Below are 20,814 nucleotides of genomic sequence, written 5' to 3' on the forward strand. Positions count from 1 at the left end.
GCTATCATTATCCCTTATGGGGCAGCAAATACTACCGTGCCACCATAAAGACGTTATTAACAGTAATAGAATAACATGACATTGTGCAATTCCAAAACATAGGTATCAACAGATTGTAGTGCCGTAAATGTGAATATGTGTATAACATATGTGTGTACCAATAACATCTAGTATGGGTTAAATTTACTGAACACCATCAATATTTATACCAATGAAAACGATATTAAAAGATCAATTTAGTCCTGACTTAATAAATTACCAGTAATATATAGATTACGCTCATTGAAATCCAAAACGTCACTACAGCAACCCGTACGGTAATAGCGAACACGTCATTGTGTAAGTTTGTTTGAGATTTTGTGTTTAAGTATTTCATAAGTTCGCAGTGGCACATGTAAAAAATGTAATCCTGTAAAATTAGATTATAGTTATGCGGAAATACATGTCATCTATATTATTTACTAAAACAAATGCTTGCAAACCGTACTAGAGGAAAATACATTTCAAAAAAGTTCCGCAGAAAGTACCAAATTGGGAATGGGAGCTCAGTCTACAGTATAAGTGTATAAAAATGGACAAAATGGACAGCATTTGCTGATACATTGTATTATTATTTTTCAGTGAGTTGATGCTCTTCATAATAAATATATATATAAACATACTTATACGTTTACCTAGGCCTATAGTTGTCAATTTCTGTGTCATTTGTTCTCTTGCAATGAATGCGGTTGTTACATTTGATAGATGCTTTTTTGTGCTTCTTTGTTGAATATTAGTTTGTATTTGTTCTAATTGAGATTGTGACAAGGTGATGACTGTTGTACCCCTTTGTTGAGCATTTTACCTATTATGTCTGTTATGTTCATGCATCGTTGTATATATTAAGGAATTTGATGCGACTGTCACAGAAGGGAGAGGCTTAGCGCTATAGGATCAGGTTCGGTCCGCCATTTTCTACAGCCTGTGCAGAGTCGGTGTGTGACAATTGTTGTCCATCATTGATTCGTTTGATGTGTTTTATCATTTGATTTTTTCCTTTGATTAGGAACTTTCCGTAATGAATTTTCCTCGGAGTTCAGTATTTTTGAGATTTTACTTTTTTGTAGAGAGTTGACTCATTGGCAATAATACCACATCTTATTTTTTATATTAACAAATTAACTCAGGATTTTCGTTTATGTCGATGCCGCGATTGACGAAAGATTTTATAAAATTACACGTTTGATATAAATAACACATTTACTAGCAGTTCTATGGTTTTATTTTTATGCGTTGGCATTCTTTACGAAGTTCATTGTGTAGGTCTTATGAAACATTTATACACTTTCTGCTTGTGTCCCTTCCAGTCTGTAAGACAGTATCTGAGACATGATCAAAGTAACTGAAGCATGGACAAATAGTCAAGATGGCCTACTGTTGATTGGTTGTTTTTTTTCAATAGAAATGCAGGTACAATACAAAGTATTTCAACACACTCAGGTTATCTTTTAATTAATTCGTTTTTGTTATTTTCTGAGTATAAATGTCTTTTTTTAATGTTCCGTCTATTGATAATGCCATGCATAGAGGTAAATACACATATGGTTTGTTTTATCTTATTTTGTCAATCACGTCAATGTAATTCCTTCACTATATATTTGATTCTAAAATTTGATTTAATTTCCCTTACACTTTTCAGTAATTAAAGGAGCACTATGATGGTGTCAGGATACCAATTACTCCCTCCAATTTAGAACGTTTGTAAAAGTAGCCCTACTCTGACACAAAATAGTGCTTTTGATGTCCTTGTTTACTTAAACTAACCAACAAATTTGCAGAAATGAAACTTTTGGTGAAAGAGAAATATATCTAGATCATTTTGAGCCAAAATTTACTTGTCTATGAGTTTGTATTAAAAATTGAGGATTAATGCGCTCCATAGTATACTAATTTTAGATTTCCAGAAAACCAGGTTTTTGTTTTGGAGTACCTCTGTTTGATGGTCAGTTATTTTGTTAGAAGGCTTTAAAGGTATGGTGAAAATTGGCATGTAGAAAGCTGATACATTTACAATTAAGGATATACCTGGTTTCTATGAAGTTAAACTTAAGGTAAAATATTTAGAAAGCTGTGAAAATTGCAAAATTTGGTTGAACAGATAGGGATTTATAATTGGTGGTCTGACACCTGATACAGCCCGTAACAGAGAAGTGATCGAATTGATGTTTCTTTACCGTCAAAATTAGCTACGTTATCGACAAACTTAATTGAGTAGTGACCGAACTATTGGTACTTTAACGTTAAAAAGATTGACAATGCTGACAAACTTTCATGTGTCGATAATCAAATTTAATACCGATAATATTGAAAATAATTCTAATAATATGAAACAAAATATGTCCATGCACCATTTCGATTGGGCGAAAAGTAGTCATTTCTTCAAAGTCAGAACAGAAAAAAAAGATTGATGGAAGGACGTCTTGATCATGTTGATAGTTAAGTATTATTTCCTTTACAATTTTACCCAAAACTAAAAGAAATATACTGGTAAACAATTAAAAAGGTGTTTGATAGGAATGAAGTCCTTTATTTTTTCGGACTACAGTGTGTACCGTATTTGTGATGGATTTGAATTCAATCAATAAATTTGAAATGTTTTCTCATATGTATACACAAAAGGAATAACTGGTATTTGTACTTCTGTCAGAATATGTCTTCGTCCGTTTCACATGCCAAACTTTTTTCTAGTACAGTTTAAACGGGAAAATATTTTTGAGAATTTGTTTTAATATGACAAAATAACGAGCAAAACTATTTCTTGCAATGGCACACACAGAGAATATTTTTTTTTGCAAAAATCAGTACTACGCGTGCAGTAAAAAGTGTACTCTTACGTTGGATACCGGGCAGTTTCTTTGTTATATCTGTACTTTATCAAATACATGTACATGTTAATATTTACTTAATATTGTGTAGGATTATAAATTTTTTACCTGCCTGAACACATTGACGATAATGTAAGGTGCTCTATTAAAAAGAAATTTCGCCTTTTCTTGAGCCTGTTTTGTACATTTAGTTTAACAGATATGATCCAATGGAAATTTTCACATGGAACCTTCGGTAAATAGGAAAATGAAAAGATATGGGATAATTTACAGAGAGACCACACTCCATCCATGAGAAAAACAGAGGGAATTTAAAAATCTAGAGGTCTTCACAAGGCTTCCAACAAGGGTGGAATCTCACTCCTTCAGAAAAGCTCTAAATCGCTTCAACGTGTACATACATGTACGTTTGGTCATCAAGACATTCTGGTTTCTCTTTTTTTGTGTCATAAACATTCAATTCGGATTTAAATCTAATTTACCGAAACATTTCCGTACATTAAATTTTAGAACGATCAGAACATTTTAAGGGCGCAACAGATCGAAGTACAATTTTAAGTAGTACATAGATGTGCAATAATTCAGTTTCCTGTACATGTTCATGAAGTTCTAAATTTTGAATATTGATTTCTTTAAAAATCACCATTTTTTTTACAATAAAAAATCTCAAAATGTCCGTTAACAATGAAAAAGTTTGACCATGAAAAATCACATATCTAAGAAAATCGTTTAATTGATTATAAGAAAGTTTCAGAATATCATGTCAAATTTCTTTAATTTGAGAGTTTTCCTTTAGTTACAAATGTAGCTCCATGTCTGATGGTGAAATAAAAGTGAATGTCTCAGAAAGTGGTGAATTAGTTTCCATAAATGACAGATGAATCGGGCCAAGCTTAGTAACTTACAGCAAACAGACTACTGTAACATTGACGCACTCGTCGAACTGTTTAAAAGATTTGTGTTAATTTTCTATCTGGCAAAGAAAGTGTCATTTCACCTGTGTCAATTAAAACTCCTAAAAATATCAATTTTTGTGCAGGTCCATCAATCTTACTGTAGTTTATATGAAAACCAAGCTGACGCAAAATGAAGAGAAGCTATTGAAGTGCACTTTTGCATTCATTATATGAGTTGCTAATAATTAAAAAATCATCAAGGTATGATATAACCAGTATATTAAATTTTGCTTTCATTATCCTGCACACTGCACTTGAAAGACATTGAAAAATACTTGGTGATTTAGAAGCGCCAAAAGGTAATTTTGTATCATAAAAATAGGTATCCTCAGCGTCACCCTCAAATTTCCAATGAAGACCAGTAAGATTATAATTAGATTCATGAAGGCTTACACATCTGTATGCATTTTTAAGATCAACTTTGCAAAGATAATCATTATGTTTAATTAATTTGCATGCATAATTAAGATCCATGTAAGAACAAGCTTTTTACTCAACTAAACTATTCAAACAAAATTTATTTGGCATACTAGCATCATGGATTAAACGCACAGATCCATTATCTTTCGGAACAGAACCAATAGCACTAGTAATTAAGGGTTTCACCTTTGTCACCACATAATTTCCATTATCAATTTCATTTTTGATTTGTTTTTCAACTAAACTTTTTTGTGACATTGCAGATCTGTAATTATCGCACAGAACTTGAGTATTAAAATCAGGCATTTTATCCACAATCGAAAAACCATTTTTAACTCCAGATAAGATAAAGTCATAATCCTTGTCATTGCAAGGGAGTAGGCTACACCATGAATCAAAATGAAGACGATAAGTTTTGACGCAAGGCATATTTCGGAAAAAATTTATGCGGTTGAATTCGTTTGTGGTTTCCTGACTTCGTTTTTTGAATTGTGTTCCACTGCTTTGTGATCTCGAGAGTAGCAAATGGCACAGTTATGCGCCATGCGGCACCTTTGAAACTCACAAGTTCCTGAATTGAATTTTCGACAGATTTCTCTGCCATCTGGCATAAATGGACCTCTTTTCCTTGAATTTTGTTTCGAACCTGGATTCTCCTTCAAATTTTCAGACGGACTTGATTTATTCATTGCACTTAAAGTACGCATTGTTAAGCTGTTATTCTTGGGAACTAAATGGAAATCTCGCAAATCCTTCTGTGGATCCCCCCACTTAAAGCCTTCCTTGGCCTGAAGGTCCCTGTATTCCTTATCGTACAACAGAACACTATGCCAAATATGATTGGCTACTAGTCTAAAAATGCTTTGAGTATAACTTAGGTAACCTTTAGTCTCCAGGGGGGACAATTCATCAGTACGAATGAGTTCTGTGAGTATACCAAGGCTTGCAAAACCCCATTGTTCTAAGGTGACGTGACTCAGAGGCGTTTTCTTACGATCAATTTGAATACGAGCTCCACCCCCTATCTCGACTATATGGCCCTCTTCTTCAATCGAATCAAGAGACGTGAGAAACAAATAATCAGTGATCTGCTTAGCTTTTTTAATTTGTATACCTGAGATTGGGGTTTGTTCTGCCTCCTTCGATGGGAGTGCCTGTAGTTCTACGACCAGAGCTTTGGTGAGGTTTGACTGTTCTTTCTCTAGCTTAGCTTTACGTAGCTCTAGGTTCAAATGTTCACATTGGGCTTCTAACTGTTCAATTTCGGACTGAATACTTGTAGTACTTTTAGGGTGTCTAGACGGCTTGACCGAGAGGGGGGTTTCTCGACGTACATGTACTCGCTGGTCACTTATAGGAGGAGGAGATGGATCGTGTAACATAGGGCTGACATGAACTTCCTCAGCAGTAGCTAATAAAGGGGAACTGAAAGTCAACGTTTGCTTGTTCATTGTGCGGTCACTACCTCCTGTCAGGGATCGAAGAACATCCTTGTATCTATTGCCTGCATTTGATCTAGGTGTTCGCTGCATAGTATGTGATTTTATCACAGTAAATTGTCCATACTTTTATAAAAATTGCTTTGAATTTTGCCATCCAAAAAATAAGGCCTGGACGCAGCCATGCTACATTTAACAATTAAACAACAACCCAAAGCTGGAATGGACCCGACTCGATCTCCGTAAAAGCGAATTTACCCAAAAATTCTACTATGACCAAAAATGTATATACAACTTCATTTATAGATTAATCTGAATTTCATTACGCGTCGTCACAATAATGAAAGTTATAAAAAAAAATCTATAACCAGCAGATCTATACTTCTATAAAGAAAGTATTCTTGTACAAAAGGGTATTTATTATAAAATGGTCCTAACTATAGAATAGATAGTTTACCACAGAAATCTTAAACGGAAGTTTCGACAATTTTAAACAGAAGAGATTTCTTTGATCCTTTACCGTTAAAATGAAAATGCCAATGACAGAGGTTGATTATTAAAACTGTTTTACTGTGTTAAAAAAAACTTTGACATAAACAATGAAAACATACACGTTGGACATGAAATATTTTGTCGATGAAGAAAATTAAATTATGTCACTTCTGAAATAAGTTTGTCGATAACGTAACTTATTCTGACGGTAAAGAAACGCGAATTCGGTCACTACTCTGTTACGGGCTGTAAATATTAACCAACTTTCGAACAAGGTGTAATTTGAGCTTGTTAAACGTTTGGGTTCTCTTTGTGGTTCGTTAGCAAGATGATCCACAATTTTCTCATATTTTTCCGTTCCAAAAAAAAAAGATTTGAACTTTCCTTTAGTTACCTTAATGAACTTTTGTCTGAAAGTTTGCTTATGATTTAACGATAGTCATGCTTGTGTCATTTGTCTACAAAATGCTAGTTATTAAGGAAAAACTACTCACTGTCTAGATAAGGCGCGTAGCTACATTTACTGCGAAACGCCCTGGCATGCATATGAATTTTGGACGCGCACAATGAATTGTAATGCTCCCTTCAATAACTCGTAATTAAAGATAAAAGTGATAAAATTACATTTTAATCAGATGGTTTCATATAATATACGTATTTTTCCATTTTCTGCAAAACTTTGAATTTATTGTCAATATTTTACTCAGATTACTATTTTTAAAGCAATTTAGAATCTGCTGGGAAGCACTGAATGCGCGTGTGTTGCACTCTCATGTTACACCTGACCATCTATGCACAGGTTTGTTTATCAAGCGTCCATTATTAATTAACGAAAATTTCCCGTAAAGGTGAAGTTAAAACTAATGCTTAATAGAACTTGCTTTTTTGTTATTTTCATAAAGTTTTGATTTTATTTTTGATTGAATGGTTTACTCAACATCTCCTTTTAAACATATTCTAAAGTAATTGGTTTGGACATTTTCCTCAAAAATAAAGGACCATGAGATTCGAAATCATCACAATGCAATAACATGAAAAAAAGAACAAATCAAAATTTAATAGAGGCGAAAGATAACAAAGTATTATAATTATTGAAACTCATAGTTGTATACAAACTGACAATACGCATTTCAAAAGTCGAAAAACGACGAAAAGACAAACAACAATTGCTAAAAGACAACATAGAAAACTAAGGACTTTGCAATACGAGCTCCACGTAAAACCGAGGTGATCTCAGGTGCTGACGAAAGGTAAGCGTATTCAGTTTCACATGTGTCACACATTGTGTTGCTCATGTAAGTAAAATCTCGATGATATGTGTAATTCGGTAGGCCAAATTCAAGGATGGAATTATTGTTACAAAAATGAAACATGTCCTTGGTCATCTATAATGAAACAGTCAACGTAATAATGATCATGATAGCGATCCTAAAAGTTTCGAAGGGTTTCTTTCTTTCAACTACACAAATATTCACCACTTAGAACTCTTTGCTTAATAGCGGACTTTTAAGCAGCAACACCATTCAAGGAAATGTTTATCGTGATGGGGGAAGTGCCAGATCTGCAATATCGTATATCAAGGGGGACTTCTATACTCCATATGAAGGTTCTTTTGGAATATTGGTACATAAAAACGGACAGTTCACAACTGGGAAGCTGAAATCATCTCTTATACATGTAGTAAAGATTTGTTTTCAACCGACCAAGTATGTTGCTATTGATGGACTGTAGTTTGATTTCAAAAGATTCTTTTTACTATAACGCGTGAGCTTCCCATGGATCGACCCCTATCGTGGGGTCCTTAGCCCTTAGCCCTGATGCTGCATATATTATATTGTATGGTTGTACAATTAAGCCGAAACTATGGGAAAACGAAAAGTCGAAAACAGAAGAGAAGTCATTTCGCATTTAGTAAGACTAGTATTTTTTTTAATTTAGAGTCGGCATATATACACATAATAACAGACAAAACATAGCTCTGGTGAACTCTTTAACCGACTATCACATACAAAATCATGCAGCATCATGCAAATACTACCAACTAAAAATGAAAAAAAAACCATGCAAATATAATGAAAGCAAATCTATTTGATTTGTGAGCCTCCAGAGTCAAAGTTCATGTGACAAGAGCCTCTATGTGCATTGAAAGGGAGAATCGGCAAATCACTTGAAAATCGTAAAATAATAACAAACTAAAAGCATAAAAACAATAAATAAATAAATATAAGCGCTAGCATTTAATGGCAGATATATTCAATAAATGCATAAAAAGCATAGAAAAAGGCCATTTATAAAAAGAAAGAAAGAAATTTCAGCTTTGAGATAGCACTGGATGGAAACGACATGAACTGCAGTTGCATTTTTGATCCCCACACCAGGAATTTATATAATTTCTAAACTGGTCAAAAGAAGTCATGATTCTAGCCTCATTAGGAAGGAAGTTCCATACTTTTGCTGCCTCAAATCTAAAGGATCTTTTACCATAACTTACGGTTCTATAAAATAATTGCTGTCTTTCTCAAGAGCAGAAATTACATCTTGTAAGGAATTTTCAGACTTTGAAAAAGTATTGTCATCAGACTAATTATATAAAGATTTTTTTTTACAAAAAAGAACAAATGATTTATGAAAATATTAATTAGGATGGGTCCAAGGATGGAACCTTGTGGTACCCCTTTAAATATGTCAAGCATACCACTTAAATTTTGGTTTACTTTCAAACACTGTTTTCTTTTTGTTAAATAACTATATAACATATCAAGTGAGGATTTGAAGAGACCATAAGATTTTAGTTTCAGTAGCAATAAGTCATGGGGGAGACATGATGCAGTCAAATGCTTTTGACAAGTCCATAAGGATAGCTGCAAGGTATTTATTTTGATCTAAGGATAATTTCCAATCTTCAATCACTCTTAATAAAGTTGACTGACATCCAAAACCTGATCTAAAAGCTGCAAAAAATGGACTGAAGATATTATCAAAGTATTGTACTAATTGTACTTAGACTATGGCATTTGATTTTTTTTTTAGAAATAGCCGGTAATACACTTACCGGTCTATAATTTCCCTTTTCTAATACACTATTCTTTTTGTGAATAGGTGCAACTTGAGCTTCCCTTAAGACGGTCAGGGAAGAGCGATGATGATAATGATAAATTAACAATATCTGTAAGGGGTTTCTCAATACTGCATACCGGCCCCCGGCCTTTTCAATCCACCTGGCCCTTTCCCCACCCCTGGAGGATTATAGAAACCTGGCTGAAAGTTAATAGAATAGAATAGGAAATTTTATCTTAAGCCGGGTTACATGAAACATTACAAATATAAGCTGTGCACAGGTGTTAGCCGACATTACGACAAAGTTTAAATTACTCAGTGGTTTTAAAATAGACCTTCCGGAAATATAACTGTGTGTACCCTGCTCAACAAAGTTTTAGTATTTACACAAGCGGAAGTCATCTGATTTGTGACTATCAACAGTTGAAAAAAATCAATGTTATCTTTAAAAATGATGTAAAATGGGTAACAAAATATCAACTTTCACAGAGGAACAACTAGATGCATATCAGGTTTAATTATAGTTTGAACTGTTGAACAGAACCTGTAGTTTTCTTTGTTGACCAGGAATCCGCGTCCTGAATCTGCTAATGATTCAGACCTAAATGAGGGACTGTCCCCTCAGACTGTCCCTCAGGCAAGGGGTCATTTTACTGTTGTAAAAAAGATAAAAAGAAAAACTTAGATTTTTTAACTAAAAGGAGAAACATTCATTATATTTTTAATAATAAAGAACAGGTTGGGAACAACCCCACTTTACAGGGATAACCCCAAATGTGGGGAAAAACTCGTGAAACAGGTTCCTAAAAACCTGCTCATCTGACATACAAAATCTAGGGTAACAGGAATGACATACGTACACTTGAAATTTTAATAATATGAGGCAGGCATTACCTGTGAATGGGGACGAAGTTGTAACTTAAATATTTGTTAAAAAAAGAAATGGAAAAGCCGTAACGTTTCCGATTTTGGTTCAGTTGTTAGGGATTTTACTTGTGACATTATTTAAGTTATGACGTCATTTTCAATGTAAACAAAGAAACGCAATGCATCAGGTAACGTTTATTCATACCAAAGACAAAGAATGATTAAAAATGAAATATTGGTATTGTGTTCCTTGAGTTCCTATATTTTACTAGACTAATCAAAGTCTCACGACAACAAGACCGGAAGAAGGAAGTAGAGTTATGTGTTCTGGGCAGATCCGGAAATTAAAAAACTCGACAAAAAAAAATTGAAAGATTTTGAGTTCATTAGTCTACAATAAAAAATTCGGGAAATTTTCCCGATTTTTTTTTTTTTTTTTTTTTTTTTTTATTGAATTTTCTACTGTAATAGGGGACTTCGTCCCCATATTATCACATATTGGTGACTTTTGAACATTGATTATTAAATAATAATGTATTATCGATGTACATGTATTTTACGACTTAAAATGATTTACAAAAATCAGATAAGTTCATAAAGATAATTTAAAATTTAGTGTGTACATTGAACATGGCGGCCGTTGTGATTTCTGTGGTCACCATATTCGATGTACACACTAAATTTTAAAAGTTTTTTATGAACTTATCTGCTTTCTGTAAATCATTTATAAGTCATGTAAGTCATACATTTTGTAAAATGCATCGATAATATACTGTTAATTAATAATCAATGTTTAAAAGTCACCAATATGTGCTAATAATGAATTTCCAAGTGTTATTCGGTCATTACAAGTGTTATTTGGATATTAACAGTGTTATCGGTCATTCGAGGTACCGCAAAATCTATGCATCCTTTTATATAGAAAGTTGAGCAAAAACCAGCCAAACCATGATTTGTTTGCGCTTTCACTGAAATTGTCTGAATTGGCGTGTGTTTTACATATCATTCAGATAGTCCCTGGTTTCAGGGGTTAAGTAAGACCCTGTGTTGTGAGACAACCCAGGTGTTTTAGGGACAATACCGGTAAAGTCGGGGTTGTTCCCAATCTGAAGAACATATAAGTCAAGGAATATTACAAAATTCTTGGACATGCTTTGACCATATAATAATGTTTCTTCAAATAATATAAATATGTGGTCAATTGAACTAAAAATAGGTTTTATATAAAAATATTTTTTATCACTTGAAATGTAGCCCTCATGCATGAAATTCAAAGGAATAGTCATTACATTGAGGGGTTGTTCCCAATCTGTTCAAAGGATTCTTGCATACATTTGTACATGTACATGTACAAATGTATGAGGGTAGGAATGCCCGTAACCTTCAGGCGTTAAACAGTCATTTTTGGCTACCATTAGGTTATAATTCTACTACATGTACAATGTATGACTAATGTCAAAATATCCTTATTGTCAGAGATAAAGGTTTGAAATAATTATTGTTACATGTACTGTCCAGGATACGTCAAAATCTGGTGATTTTTTTTTATTTCCTCTAAGAAAGTGTACATTTTATCATCATTCACCTGAAAGTACTATTAAGGTTCGTCATAACAAAAGGACAAAAACGACTGTATTTCCAACTATTATGATCTCGGACTTACCTGTTTAAATAGAAATTTTTTAGGCTTGGCATCAACTAGATATATAAAAGTTAAATGCATTTTGTGATTTAGAAAGATAAAATCTTAATAGATTTTGGTATGGGTTTTTATGCTTTTGGGTCGATCCGGCCCCACGTCGATCTGCCCAAGTCGTTCCGACCCATATGTAAAGTCGATCCAGCCCCAATAAAGAATATATTTATAAGGAATAAAAATAAAGATATATATTAATTGTAATTCATAAATGTTTATGATTTTTATTATAATGTAAAAGGTGTACGGTAAAAAAGAAAAAGGCCTTTAAAAAATATTTTCTTTAGTGAGTATAAAACAACTAGGTTGATTATGTTTTTATTACAAGTTTTCAAGATTATTGGGTATAATTATATCAAAACGTATATAAAGAATTCAAATATCAACATTAATCAGCAGTATTTAGCATTTTCTTTCAATTGACTGTGATCCTAACAAGTCTTTCATCTTGTGTAATAACAAATAGTTACATACACAATGGATCCCCAAGCTGATACATACAAACTTTGTTTTTCTTTTTAGTTCTTAAAATTTCTCAAATTGAGAAATGTTGTTTGATTTGCCGAATCCTTTCTATAAAAGAGAAGACAGAATGCGTTTAGTAAATGTAACTTTCACTTTCAAAATAAATTATTGATTACAGAAGTTTTGAAACATGATAAAATGAATTATATATTACTATAGTTACAGAAAAATGGATACTCATATAACTTTTTTTTTCACACAACTTTTCAAAATATTGTCAACTTTAAGAAAAATATATTGACTATATATTTTCAATATTATAAAAAAAAAAAGTGTTATAGAAGCCTCTGATGTTACCTGAAAAAAATACAATTAATTATTATTATATACACCAAACAAAAGATCAAACTATAAAGAACTTGTTGATAACATAACTTTAATTAATCAGGATTTGATTGAATTAAGTGATTACGATTGGCATTACCTTAGTTGACAATCATCAGACAATTGTTGAATAAACAAACCAATTCTAGACTAATGATTTGGTTAAACAAGACATTATGATGAGTTATACATGGAAAATATCTTCAATCACATTTTAAAATATGTAAGAGCTGAGGGGGGGGTTCCTGATCATGAAATCCCGGGCTTAAAAACACCAGATCCCGAAATCCCGAGCTTAAAAACACGAAATCTGGAGGTCCCGAAATTTGAAAAAAAGAATTCCCAGATCCCGAAAGGGTCAATCCCGAAATCCAAGCTTAAAAACACCCGATCCCGGAGTCCTGATAAAGGTCCTATCCCCCCTCAGAGCTGCTATACAAACAGACACATTAACGCTCAGTTTCGTATCAATTAAAAATAGTTCTTAAACTAGTATACTCCAATACTTCACTTACCTGTTGTCATCCATCATCGACACTTTTTGCAAATTCCGTTTATACTGTTCAAATTTGTCACAAATTCCTCCATATAGTGAATATAGTTTATTCATATTTTATTATGGGGCCAGATCGACTTGGGGACGTATCGACGTGGGCCTATTGACTTTGGGCCGGATTGACTTGGGGACGGATCGGTTCGGGGCCGGAACGACCGGATACTGGTTTTTTTTCTGCTGTTGGTGTATAAAAAAACTTTTCCAACTGGCCATGGATTTATTTTATATATACATGTGTATTAACATGCGTATGTCTACATGTATGTGGATTTAAAATATTTTTCAGTCAATCATGGCAACAGTTGTGCTTAATTTTTTTCTATGCAAATACAAGTCAAACACATACATGTACAATGTAAATAATAATGGTTATCCTGCATGTCTTGTGAACATGGTTTATATACACATATTTTAAATTGATTTTTTTTTTTTAGGATTGCACATTTTTCACAAGAAAGGAAATTTTAAGGTAAGTCTTTTCAGTCAGAGGTACTGTACTACTTGTACAAGCAATTATTAAGTTTGTAAGATACTTACTGTATACAAATGTATTTTGTTTAATTGTATATGTAAACTGGTTTATTGGCTTAGTTATGTCCCTTAGGCATGTTATGCATAAGATTTTTATGCCCCACCTACGATAGTAGAGGGGCATTATGTTTTCTGGTCTGTGCGTCCGTTCGTCCGTCTGTCCGTTCGTCCGTCTGTCCCGCTTCAGGTTAAAGTTTTTGGTCGAGGTAGTTTTTGATGAAGTTGAAGTCCAATCGACTTCAAACTTGGTACACATGTTCCCTATGATACGATCTTTCTAATTTTAATGCCAAATTAGAGATTTTACCCCAATTTCACGGTCCACTGAACATAGAAAATGATAGTGCAAGTGGGGCATTCGTGTACTGAGGACACATTCTTGTTTTTACTTATATAGGTATCTATAGGAAGATGTGGTATGAGTGCCAATGAGACAACTCTCCATCCAAATAACAATTTATAAAAGTAAACCATTATAGGTCAAGGTACAGCCTTCAACACGGAGTCTTGGCTCACACCGAACAACAAGCTATAAAGGGCCCCAAAATTACAAGTGTAAACCCATTCAAACGGGAAAACCAATGGTCTAATCTATATAAAAATAAAAATAACGAGAAACAAAAAACACTTTTTTTTACTTATACGTACAAGTAAAAAAAAGTCATCTTGAATTTCTTGGGACTTCTTTGTTCTAATAGAAATTATAATTGGCTGTCCTTAGCATGAGTCTTTACTAATCATTTAAGAGTAATTTATGTACAATAAAAATCTCATTTGTCTATTATCTTTAGAACACTGCTCATTTACAAGCCCCAAGAGGCATTTGTTTTAGGCCTTGCACAATTTAAGATCTTTATGCAATTAGTTTCTGTGTTGAAATAATGAGATGAAACATTGAACTCTCATGAAAAATTATGAGCTAACCTGAGAAATATTGTTAAAGCATGGTTTACATATATCAACACTTGAAAATTTGAGAGATTGTAAAAAAAGGATACTTATACTGTAAATTTTTTGAAAAAATTAAGGGGAGACTATTCAAAATTTGTTTTAGAAAACAATAAGCAAAATAAGATTTACTTATATATGTTTATTATTATTTACTTTTTCAAATAAATTAAGATTACTAGTACAAGTAACCGTAGTACCCCTGACTGCTTTTGATGCATGTTAATTAAATGTACTGTATGTAGAGTTGAAACTGGAAGGTTCACAATCTGCTTGTTTTAACTTAGGTTATCTTTTAGTATTCTCAAAACTAAACTCGTAAATAGTATATGAAAAATATTTATCAATTTGAATACTTTTGCTGTTGCATTAGAAGTTATCTTTTTTTTGTCATCTATTTTTAGAATATTTAACCGTTATCGCATGTTATCACCAGGAAATGTCCCTGTAGATATGAGAGATGGAAAAACTAACTCATTTAGAATTCCTTTACCTGAGGTAGAGAAAATGACTGAGATCAAGGTATGTGTTTTATACAATGATATTTTATAAAAGTATTGACAAATTTAATTTATAAATTTGGGAATTAAGCTGAATTTCTTTTTAATGAACCAAGGACCTCAAATCGAGATACCCTAGATACCCGTTTCACTAGCTGTCCATGATTACATTTATATATAATATACATGTCAAATACAAAAGGGGAAATAACTCTCATATAGAGGCTCAGTATCATCAATATTTTATTAACCAGTCAATTGGGTAGAAGAATTTTTACCTTTATGCTGTATTTCTAATTGAAATAATGAGATATCCACATAATAATATGTCATGATTCAGATAAAAAGTATAAAACATAGCTATATGGCCTATCAAAGAAATTAAATTTATCAGCTGCATGTATAGAAAGGGTTCTACTGCTTAAATGAAATTACTGTGAGCATAATTTATTATTGCAATTTTTTAAAAAGGACACAATTATTTTCTTTTCTTTCAGGAGAATCCATTTAAAGAAAGAATCTGTAAAGTGTTTTCAGAAGATGGATCTGGAGACATGTCATTTGATGATTTCCTGGACATGTTTTCAGTGTTTTCTGAAGCAGCTCCCAGAGATATTAAAACTACATATGCCTTTAAAATATATGGTAAGGCACACATTAGGGAAATAATTAAAGATGTATCAAAAATAAGTATCAGTCAGTAAGACAGCTTACCCTTTGTTAAAATAATTTATACTGTACACCAGCTAGTTTAAAGAGCAATATATTTTTGTACATAAAAAAATATTACGAACGTAGATTATCGTGATCTACTAGAACACACATCTTCCTTACCTAAATACAGCAAAAACATAAGAAATCAGTATTATTTTTTGTAAAATAATAGCAAATTTATTTTTTAAATGAAAAAAAGGAGGTGTGGGCTATTTGTCTGAGACAGCAACCATAAAACACACAAAATAAAAAAGAATTTTTGTCTGATGTTTGTACTCCTTGAGTTTTTTCCTACGATAAAGTGTAAAATATTTGGCCCCATATCACAGACTATTTTTTTCATAGAAGACTTCAATGTATTTATTTTTCATTCTATTTTAGATTTTGACTGTGATAACTTCATAGGAAGAGATGACTTAGAGAGGACTCTGACCTGTCTCACTAAAAATGAACTGTCTGATGACGAGAAACAGTTTATAGTTGATAAAGTATGAATCCTTTACCTATATACATTAATATAAAAGATGTGGTAAAATTGCCAATGAGACCACTATAGGTCACTGTAGCCTTCCAAAAATTTGAAAACTCCATGTGGCATACCAATGCAAGCTATAAAAGGGTCAGAAATGACAAATATAAATCATATTTATAAATAGAAAAGTAATTGCTTTATTTATGAACAAAATAAAAAAACGAAAAACAAATATGATATACAAATGGAAATCACTGAATTATATGCTCCAAACTTGGGATGCACATGGCAGTTAAGTTGTTATTCTTTTTGAATGAGTCATGACTCATGTGTAGTAGGTTTATTGCTGCTTTTATCAATTTGATTTATTAGCCTGGCTTTTAATAAGGAGATAAATTGCTATAAGAACCTTTTACTATTATCTTATGGAGAAGACATTCCAAGTTGCAAAACTTCTGTCTGATCCTATTATCAATGTTTTTTGACAATAAAATATGTTTAAACTAATTAAACTTACTATTATCTGCATCCACCTAAAAGCAGGACTTTATAAGTGTGTTGTTTCCAGCTGGCTCAGCAGTGTCAAAACATTGTTAAAGTTTGTGACTAGGTCATTTTAAGGGAAACTGCAAATGATAAGTCAATGATATTTGAAATGCAGTTGTATAAACATTTGTATAATTTATTTCTACTGAGATAAATTGACCCTTCAACTCCTGTCATGGTATAAATCTTATGAAGTTTGTACTGAATAAAAAAAGAAAAACAGAGATAAATGTTTATAAATTATCTTTGGTTTGAAAATAAGACTGAAAATCCCAGCTTCAATCACATCAATGAGCAATAACCCTTAAATGACATGATATCAGAAACTTCCTAGAGTCAAAAGATCATTGATTGATAGATTATCAAAATAAAAGTTAAAGCAATTTCTTTACAAAACAGCTAAAACATTCAAAAACTGATGACTGTTTGTTGGAATATATAGCTATTGCAAATTCTTAAGAGAAAAATATATTAATAGATGTTACATGTAGTCTTAATAGTTTGTTAAATATATAAAATAAAAATATGAATAAATTAGAATGTTTTCACTGTTTCAGGTATTAGAAGAGACGGATCTTGATGATGATGGAATGTTATCGTACATAGAGTTTGAACATGTTATTTCTAGATCTCCAGATTTTCTAAAGTAAGTCAGAGAAGCAAAAAAAGGTTAATATTTAAAAAAAAAATCATATAACAGCAGTTACGATGGCTAACATTTTAATGGTTTACAGATGTTTTCATGAATTCTTATTTTAAAAAAGGAATCATTTGAAACTGGAATAATTTTAAATTCTGGAATTCTGGAAAATGTATGATGAAAAATTACTCAATGATGGACCTTTAACTTAACCATGCACACATACCTGTAACTATGGTTTAATATTTCAGTATGAAGTAACTACTCCCCCTCTAGGCATGCATTCATGACTTAATTACCCAATCCCTGTTAATTGGGCCATTTTCCATCATTTATGAATTCTGGAACCCATTTGGTACTATAGATTTTTGTTGTAATAAAAAACTAAGTGTTTTATGTTGAATAGGCTTATTTCTATGGGTTTTTTTTAAAAAAGTAATGAGGTCTGGTTTGGTTGAGAATGAGACAAAAATCAAGCAATATAAGGGTATTGATTAACCATGGAAGGTGGAGGACAGTACTACCTTCTACAATGAGCACAATCCAAACTTTGTAGTAAATAGGGGGTTAAAAATCTGAAACAATTCAAAAGAGATTTTATTTATAAAAGAATGAATGAACAGCATTTATATTACACAGTAACCAACAACTACCTGTTGACTACAGGGTTTATTCTGGTTGGTTTTTTTGGCACAGAAAGAATGATTTGGGAGGGGTAAAAGGTTGTGGTTACATTTCCTAGAACTTACTAATTTAACTACATTGTATTACTATTCCACAGTGTTTATTATACTTATTATTGATTAAAAAGTTAATTAGATGTCCAGTTTGATCTTTTAATGTAAAATATTTTTTTTACCTTTTCAGCACATTTCATATTAGAATATGACCAGAACAGTAAATGTAGATACCTTGACAGCAACCCAGTTTTGTACTAAAAGTTTCAACAAATGACCTTCTTGTGATAGGTTTTTCAGCATGTTGAGTCATAATTGACTACTATTTAATTAATGAAGCTCATTTTAAAACTAAGGATACATGTTTATCATTAAAGAAGAAAAAAAATTAATGTATGTGTTGATAAGTTGTTGTGAGTGGTGTTTCCTTAGAAACAAAGAAAGCAAAACTTATACATGTAAGATTTAAATGAAAACTGATGTCTATAGTACCATGTTTGTATTATTTGTGTTTTTGATCTATAAGAATTTAAAAAAATTACAACTGAAAGCAATTCTATAGAAAACATTGTGAAATGTATATATGCAACATTTTATTTTATACAACAGAATATTCTAGTCATTAAAACTTTTTATGATTTTTGTTTTGTTTCTATATTTCTGAACCTATACCTTGGATATTAAATCATAATTATAATAAGAATTAATTTATTGATTAACACAACATGACCAATAACATCGTTTCACTGTTTTAATCAAAAAAGTTATTTTATGAATAATGTTTGAAAATTAATTTGGCAAGTCTTGTTAAATTTAAAAGTAATTTCAGATATTTCCTTATGTATATTAAGACATTAATTGTGTTCAATCAAGACATGTACAGTCCAGGGCTTCCAAAACGGTCATATATTCCGGTCATTTGTATAATGTCCGGTAAAAGTCCGGCTGGGCAAAGCATGAAACGGTCATATACTTTTTAGTTTTAAAGGCCTTTTCGGTAATTTTTACATAATTCACGATCTTTTTGACCCAACCTTTTGCCTTTAAGCATCAACACATTTCCGGTCATAAATGTGACAAGATGATTAATTACTATCAAAAAAACACCTACTTCAATACTTTCTTAATTTAATCAAGGCTAATTAGTAGTTGGACAGCTGAAATCTACCTGTTCAGGTGACAGGTGAACTATGTTCAGTACCGGACATCGTATAAATTGATTGGTTTATTTACAATTATTTTCTTACATTTCAGAGGTTTTTATCTAATTGATTTAGTCCAAAAGATTAAAATTATTAGAAATTAGTATATTAATATGATTTGATGAAAAATTTAAAAAGGTTTTAAATAAAAAAAATTCGTCAGAACTACATCGTATGAACTAGAACACGTGTGCGCATGTGCACAGGTGGGAAATTTTATAATGCATCCTACATTTCTTTAAAAATGCTAAAATTATCAATGAGACCTGTATCTAACGTTCAAATCAAGTATTTTGTTGAAGAAATAACGTGGAAAGAGCTTCTTCTCTCAGTCGTGCTTTGTAAAACGTACACGGATGCTTTGAAAACGTACACGGATTTTACGTATCCGTTTATGGTCCATGTTTTACCATTGTCAAGTCAACTTCCGGTTGAAAACGAAAGTAAAGTTTTTGACAATGTCATTTTGCACAAATAAAAAGTCTACGGCAGATATGAGCACGCTGATGTGCACACTTTGAATTATGCACTGCCAATTTAACAGTAACATCCTAACATCAAATTCATATCAAAGTAAAGTTTAAGATCGTTTTTTTTTTAATGTAATGTCAATCATTGCAATGGCCATCTGATTACCATAATTGCCTTTTGTGACTAAGTCTTAAGGGATTAAAATCGGGATCAGATATGAAATGTCCGGCTGGCTCAAATAATTTTTGGAAGCCCTGGTACAGTCCCATCTTTAGTTTTCAATTTATTATTTAGTAATGTACATACCAGCTACTGACTATCTGAAAATTGACTGAAAAGATTTTATTTATACATTTATTTATTTTTTATACAAGAGTCTGAATATCCTGTTGTAACTGCCGTGAAGATGTCTTCAAAATTATTGAAAAACAGTCAAAACTTCATTATTTCAATTGCAGATATTTGAGATTATATACTATTTATATGGCTCTTCAAACTCAAAATCTACTTTATAGTAGTTCATACATACTTCCTTATTAGTATGGATAAGTTACAAATAAAGTGACTGTAATTTTGGAAATGCAATAATTGTATAACGTTATTTACTATACAAACAATTATTAAAGATAAGTGAATATACATTGTTTATTTTTATACAATTGACATTGAGATATAGTGTGTCAGTTTGGTTGGTGTTCATTATTGAAAACATAATACTTTAATACATCAAAAATGAATAGAACATCAAACAACTAATCTACTGTATACTACTGGTTGTGATGTGAAAAAATGGTTAATACTCATGTTATAATGTATTTTTTATTGTATTTTAGTATTTTAATTTGAATGTGATCTTGTTATTTGTTTAATTTGAGTATTGTTTAATTGAATATGTTTATTTGAATATGTTATTTTAT

The 20,814-nt window shown here is 31.8% G+C and overlaps 1 protein-coding gene across 1 annotated transcript; it reads left to right on the forward strand.

Moving 5' to 3' along the window:
- Positions 1–9,601: 9,601 nt before the first annotated feature.
- Positions 9,602–19,110, forward strand: LOC139519601 (calcium and integrin-binding family member 2-like). The gene is made up of 7 exons (XM_071311780.1): positions 9,602–9,740; positions 13,631–13,665; positions 15,080–15,197; positions 15,673–15,820; positions 16,271–16,377; positions 17,465–17,553; positions 18,415–19,110. Exons 1-7 carry the CDS (start codon positions 9,690–9,692, stop codon positions 18,434–18,436), a joined length of 570 nt encoding a protein of 189 aa, XP_071167881.1. The 5' UTR covers positions 9,602–9,689; the 3' UTR covers positions 18,437–19,110.
- The last annotated feature ends 1,704 nt before the right edge of the window (positions 19,111–20,814 follow it).

Source organism: Mytilus edulis, chromosome 4 (assembly GCF_963676685.1).
Source record: "Mytilus edulis chromosome 4, xbMytEdul2.2, whole genome shotgun sequence".
NCBI classification, from domain to species: domain Eukaryota; kingdom Metazoa; phylum Mollusca; class Bivalvia; order Mytilida; family Mytilidae; genus Mytilus; species Mytilus edulis.

Coding starts and splice junctions, on each gene's coding strand:
- LOC139519601 (XM_071311780.1), top strand. CDS start 9,690: ATGGGTAACAAAATATCAACTTTCACAGAGGAACAACTAGATGCATAT. Junction 15,198..15,672: donor AGAAAATGACTGAGATCAAG/GTATGTGTTTTA, acceptor CTTTTCTTTCAG/GAGAATCCATTTAAAGAAAG. Junction 16,378..17,464: donor AACAGTTTATAGTTGATAAA/GTATGAATCCTT, acceptor TCACTGTTTCAG/GTATTAGAAGAGACGGATCT.